Source organism: Oncorhynchus tshawytscha, linkage group LG12, assembly GCF_018296145.1.
Source record: "Oncorhynchus tshawytscha isolate Ot180627B linkage group LG12, Otsh_v2.0, whole genome shotgun sequence".
Taxonomy (NCBI): domain Eukaryota; kingdom Metazoa; phylum Chordata; class Actinopteri; order Salmoniformes; family Salmonidae; genus Oncorhynchus; species Oncorhynchus tshawytscha.
In genome coordinates this window covers 24,446,678-24,452,681 of record NC_056440.1, presented here as the reverse complement: position 1 = coordinate 24,452,681, position 6,004 = coordinate 24,446,678, and the positions used below count along the sequence as shown (strand labels likewise).

At 42.9% G+C, this 6,004-nt stretch overlaps 1 protein-coding gene across 1 annotated transcript; it reads right to left on the bottom strand.

Moving 5' to 3' along the window:
* Positions 1-1,256: 1,256 nt before the first annotated feature.
* Positions 1,257-4,303, bottom strand: LOC112262754 (60S ribosomal protein L6). The gene is made up of 6 exons (XM_024438497.2): positions 4,128-4,303; positions 3,803-3,901; positions 3,382-3,525; positions 2,440-2,488; positions 2,031-2,215; positions 1,257-1,444 (listed from the first exon to the last, which is right to left on the bottom strand). Exons 1-6 carry the CDS (start codon positions 4,272-4,274, stop codon positions 1,292-1,294), a joined length of 777 nt encoding a protein of 258 aa, XP_024294265.1. The 5' UTR covers positions 4,275-4,303; the 3' UTR covers positions 1,257-1,291.
* Between the last annotated feature and the right edge of the window lie 1,701 nt (positions 4,304-6,004).

Below are 6,004 nucleotides of genomic sequence, written 5' to 3'. Positions count from 1 at the left end.
CTCTGTATCTTTTGGAGTACTTTATTTGTGCTATGACGCTAGCTTGTCACGAGGTGGATTGTCCAAGTTGATAGCCTCTTACACAATCAGTGCTGTCATTCTATTTTATTTGATAACCAGACACTACATGCGGTGGGTGGCAATTCTCACCTCACTCACTTTACCATAAAGATAAATGTCAAAGATCAGGGCTTTTTTCCAAAATAATCCATAAAATCGTGTTCATACATCTGCCACCAGGGCTCAAGGCAACGCGTAAAATCTTCCAGATTTAAATTAAAGTTTTGCGCTGTACGGTTTCCGAGTACAGCAATTGTGCGGATTAGATGGCTACAGCAGCGAGAATGGATTAATTATTTAACCTTTAACTAGGCTACACATTATTATTCACAATGACGTCTAAGAACAGTGAGTTGACTGCTTTGTTCAGGGGCAAAACGACATTTTTACCTGTCAGCTCGGTTTCGTTCGCGCAACCTTTCGGTTACTTCTAGTCGAACCAGGGATCTTTGACACATACCGAAGCAACATTTATCTTATAGCAGTAGTTTAATTTGGGCCAAACCATAGAATGGGATTTATAGGATCCCTGGTCCAGACCGTCAGGGTACTCGCGCCTCGTTAACACAATGTATTTAGCTGAAATTGGATAGGTTGTGGGCTAACATCACCGGCAACTCAATATATCCATTTGGGGCGAAGAATGACACCGCTTTCATGTAATCAGGACCTATTTAGGAAGTTTATTTAAACCTAATACTCAATTTTATGTACAGTAATTCGAACAAACATTTATCGAGGGCATGTGCTAATTTAATTTAGAGCAGCCAGCGACTGGTAGTGTCCAGACCTAAGAAACAAGGTCCGTAACTCGTATGGCCCAAGTTAAACTATACAAAGGCAAGATGGAAAGAGTTACGTTTTGCATGTACCTGTTCCAACATCCTTGTATGGGAGGTTAATGTAATCAGTTTAAACATGAATACTTTAGTGTCAATTGACAAAGCTCTTCAATCTATACCAGTGAAGACATTCTAGTGTAGGGGTGAATGAAAGCCAACTGGAAACTGATTTGGTAGACAAGACTTCAATGGCAGCAACAACACCTGACGCTCCCTGAATGCCATGGCCTGCCACAACCCCATTGAGTTTTGAATTACAAGAGTGCTGCTGGGAATCTAACAGGACACCTCAAAGATTGTATTGATGGGCTATTGATTGAAAATGTTATAACTTCAACACATACAGCCAGAAGGTGGGATAGGACTGGTGGTACTCTTTATTACAACATTTAGAAAACCAGTTTGTGAGGGTAGACACCGTTGGAGAGGCAGAAAGAGGAGCGCAGGTAGCCCTTCAGCTGGGGAACCTTCTTAATGAGGGGTAGCAGCTGAGAGTCTACAGTCTTCTGGTCCTCCTTCCTCTGCTCTGTCAACTGGTACTTCTGTAGCAGGGGGAAGAGATTGTCAGACAACTTTAGCTTCTGGCCTACCAATTAAAAGCATTTCCTATTTACAACCTAGTTTAGCCACAACCAAAGAGAAAAAGTAGTTATCTACCATTTATTGAACAAAAGACCCCCACCCAAGTGAAAGATTGGAGCTATCTGGATCAAATAACGAGGGATTTGGATTTATACACGTATTGCTCATCTAGTACAGGGTTCGCAGGCCAAAACCAGCTGGCTAGGAAATCTGTTCAAGTATTCCCACTAATACATTTTAAAAAGGAAATGTGATTGTGTCTAAATGTAATCAAGGTATAAAATTGTTATTTTAAAATGCAATCTCTTTGTGGTCAATTTGCAGTGTACCAGTTATTATAATTATGTTACTGCCCGTCGACCATCCCCTCTGACAAATCGGCCCACAGCTGAATCTAGCTGCCTACCCAGATTTATTATGCGCACGCTACCAGTCCAATGACAACCTTCAATAGTTACCCCTAACCTCTACTCCCTCCCAATAGTTTGTGAATCCCAGAAAGTGTGCACGTGTGTATAGGTTGTGTATATCTAATGTGGGGTTTACCTCTTTCTCTGTGTCAAAAATCTCTCCCTCCTGGTGACGGGGTCTCCTCAGCCTCTTCTTCTTGAAGTAGGCGTCTGACAGAGTCTTGGGGATCTTCATGCCAGAGATGTCAACCTTGGTTGCAGTGGCAATGACAAACTTTTGGTGTGCCCTGCGCAGGGGGACACGGTTCAGGGCCAGGGGACCTAAAAGTTGGAGTGCAAGTTGGGGATTGAGTTACAACTGAAATAGCAAGAAGAGCATATTTTCAAAACATCACATCAAGGTAGGTATGGATACCTGATGAGGTACTGCAGCTGCACAGACATGAATGTGAAATAAAATCTCACTGGACATTCTGAAAATAACTTGTTTTGCCAATCCACCGTGATGAATAAGAATTTTCAAAGAAAGCACTGGTTGTTCTTACCAGTTACAAGCAGGAGACCACTGGAGAGCTGCTTCAGGAACACAACACGCTGAGAGGAGAGAAGAGACAGTCACTGGATTGCACAGGACAACGTCTACCACATGTACAGTAGATCACCAGCCCTGATCCTGAAACAGGGCATACAGGCTTAGTTCCAGCCTAGCGCAAACCCACCAGATTCTTACTGGTAAAATCAAGTGCCACAGCTGAAACCATCAAACTTGTGGCTTAGAATAAAGAGCATTAACAAAACTATCCACAAAAATAGTACAACAAAAATTGTACTAGGCCACTGCCAATTTAAATGTATAGGGAAACGCATTACATAAATCTTTAACAAATCTGTTCAGATGTTCATCAACTTGAGTTTAATGTTAATGTTCCACTTTACACATTTATGTGCTCCCAATACAATGCTGCTAGTGTCCTCTGGCAATTGAGCCGCACTTAAAAGCTGACACCATAGCAGCAGGACCTGCTGGGTGAATTCAGTGTGTGGGCGCAGTCCTGTGTGTGGGAACTACTGTAGTATGCCAGCAGTATGCCTGTGTGAGGCTTGTATGTGTGCGTGTTTCTATGTGTGGGCAAAAGGTGAACTGATTTGTCAGTGTGGGAGTATCAGGCAGCTTATCACATGTAGGGCACAAAAGGGCAGCAGAGCAACAAGGGGTTTAAATTCATATGCACAGCACACAATCTGCAATATTATTGTTTGCAAGATAATTATACAGTGAGTAAGCTTCAGTGTGTGAAAGCAACAGATATGAGTAAGAGCATTGTCATGAGTTTGGCCATGAGGGTTCTCACCTTCCTGCACTGGCATCAAGTTAGCAGGACAAGGACAGTTTAAGGTGGTGGGGCTGGAGTGGGGTTATGGTATGATCCAACTCAATGACACATGAATGTGTGTGCATGCATGAGTATTAATGCATGCGATCTAACCTTTCCGCGGTGGCGTCCAGTGAGCAGTACAAGCACGGTTCCTGGGGTGATGGTGGCACGCAGGTTCCTCTTATGCTGGCTGAAGGGCTTCTTACCATGGTTCTTCAGTTTACGGGCCACATCCTCTGTGGGGTAGTAACGGGGCTGGGGGGCAAACGAGTCAAGGGATATTACACAACTTCACAAGTGTAGAATTAAGCAACGCCACATCAGACCCAACTGTATGCAGTATATTGAACCGATGAAAAGTAAAAAATCAGCCTTTTATGTATACGACAGACCAAATCCGTCTCAAACCGGAATCTTCATCTGCTGAATGTGGTAGTGAGCTATAAAATCCAGCAATGGTTACAACGACCCAAGAGAAACTTGATGCCAACCACAATATAGGAAAACATGTTTGAGTGAGCTAAAGACTCACCATTTTGCGCATCTTTACAACACGAGTGCCTCCATTCTTGTCACCGCCAACAGTCTTGGTGATGGTGGATGGGGTCTTGACCTTCAGCTTCTTCTCAATCTAAAACAAGCACCGACAGCACATGTTGAGGCTTTCCGTACACTACACAAATGACTTGACATTAACCAACATCTAGTTTTTAATAAACCCTTAACCTGTTAGTATTTATTAGGGATCCCCATTAGCTGCTGCCTTACTCTTCCTGGGGTCCAAACAAGTTTAACAGGTTCAATCTAGAGAACCAAAGTGACCGCTTCCCCCAGTCGGTGTGCCTCCCCTCTCTTACCTTGGTCTCAGTGGTCTTGGTCTTTCTCTTGTACATGGCCCTGCGGGCATACATGGCGGAGCGAGAGTAGCGACCGATGCCCCTGGCCAGGACAGGGTTCCGGCTGCAGTGAGCCTTCTTGGCCACCTTCTTGTCTCCCTCTGCCATCTGGGGAGACGGGGAACAGAATGGGTTAAACCCATGGATAGTTCAATAGAAATATTGCTCTAATATAGATTTATAAGATTATAGTAATTCCATGGTCGAACATTCATTACTAGTGGATCATGAATGACTCATGCTGGTTAGTTAGCTACTTTCAATATGGTGGTGAAACAGAACGTGACAGCTAGCCTGATGTTAGCACACCAAACCTATCTGCTAAGAACATTGTGGCTTCAGATAGTCAAGAACGAGTAACCAAAATACTTGGCTGTAAACTATGGTCAAATTATAGAGCAAAATCAGCAGGCCCCATCAATGGATGATTGCCTGCCACTACAACACTGGCATGCCATGAACATTTCTGCAACTTGGTAACATAACAGCACAAGTGTGCAAGTAAAAACGGACATTTCAACAGACAAGTTAATTAGGCATTTCACAGAATTGACAAAACACCTTAAAATGACTGGAGAAAGTGTACACGCAAGCATGAGCATATACCGGCATGACAAGTCGTAGCTAACGTTACGTTAGTTATACCATTCACCTTAAGCTAGAAACCAAGCCAAATGTGAGGGCCAGTGAATAGAAATTAAACATGCGTCAAATCTGAAATCTGCTCAATTACAACGCCTTGAGATATGTAGCAGGCTGTGGGCCTACGCTTACGAAACATAACGCTATTTATTTACAAATCGCACACACACAAAACAACCATATTCAAACATAAATACTCTTAAGGACATAATCAATAGCCCCGTATAAATTGGATGCGGTTATTTGGTGCATTTTGTATGGATGAACACCGATTTTATTTATGCAGTAGTGTGGTGAGAAGCCATTCTTACCTTTGCTATGAAAAAAAGACCGACATCCGGGGAAGTTACGTATATAACCACGTTGCATTTGACGTTGACGTAAACGCAAACAAATCTTGGCCCTTGTAGTCCTTTGAGAAACTCATTTTTCAATAAAACAAAAAAATGTATAGTCAATAAACATTGTAAATTAAATCTATGAATGCTGTATTTGTCTGGTAAGAGGAGTAATGTTCATATTTGTAATTTATGGACAAATCTACATTATTTCCAGCAATCATCATCAAGTAATGATGAGCTGTCTATGAAAATATTTGCATCTACAGTCTCATAGGACCAGTTTCTAGGACCAAGATTACGGTGGCGTTCCAGGTCACCTTCATTGCAGACACACTGCAGAGTAGCACATTGCTATATCGATGTGGATCCTGAGATACATTACATGACCAAAAGTATGTGGACACTTGCTCGTCAAAATCTCAATCCAAAGTCATGGGCATTAATATGGCGTTGGTCCCCCCTTTGCTGCTATAACAGCCTCCACTAATGGTAAGGCTTTCCACTAGATCTTGGAACATTGCTGTGGGGATTTGCTTCCATTCAGCTACAAGATAATTAGTGAGATTGGGCACTGATGCTGGATGATTAGGTCTGGCTTACAGTCCGCGGTCCAATTCACCCCAAAGGTGTTTGATGGGGTTGAGGTCAGAGCTCTGTTCAGGCCAGTTAAGTTCTTCCACACCAATCACAACAAATCATTTCTGCATGGACCTCACTTTGTGCATGGGGGCTTTGTCATGCTGAAACAGGAAAGGGCCTTCCCCAAACTGTTGCCACAATGTTGGGAGTACAGAATCATCTAGAAGGTCATTGTATGCTGTAGCACTAAGCTCTCTCTTCACTGGAACTAAGGGC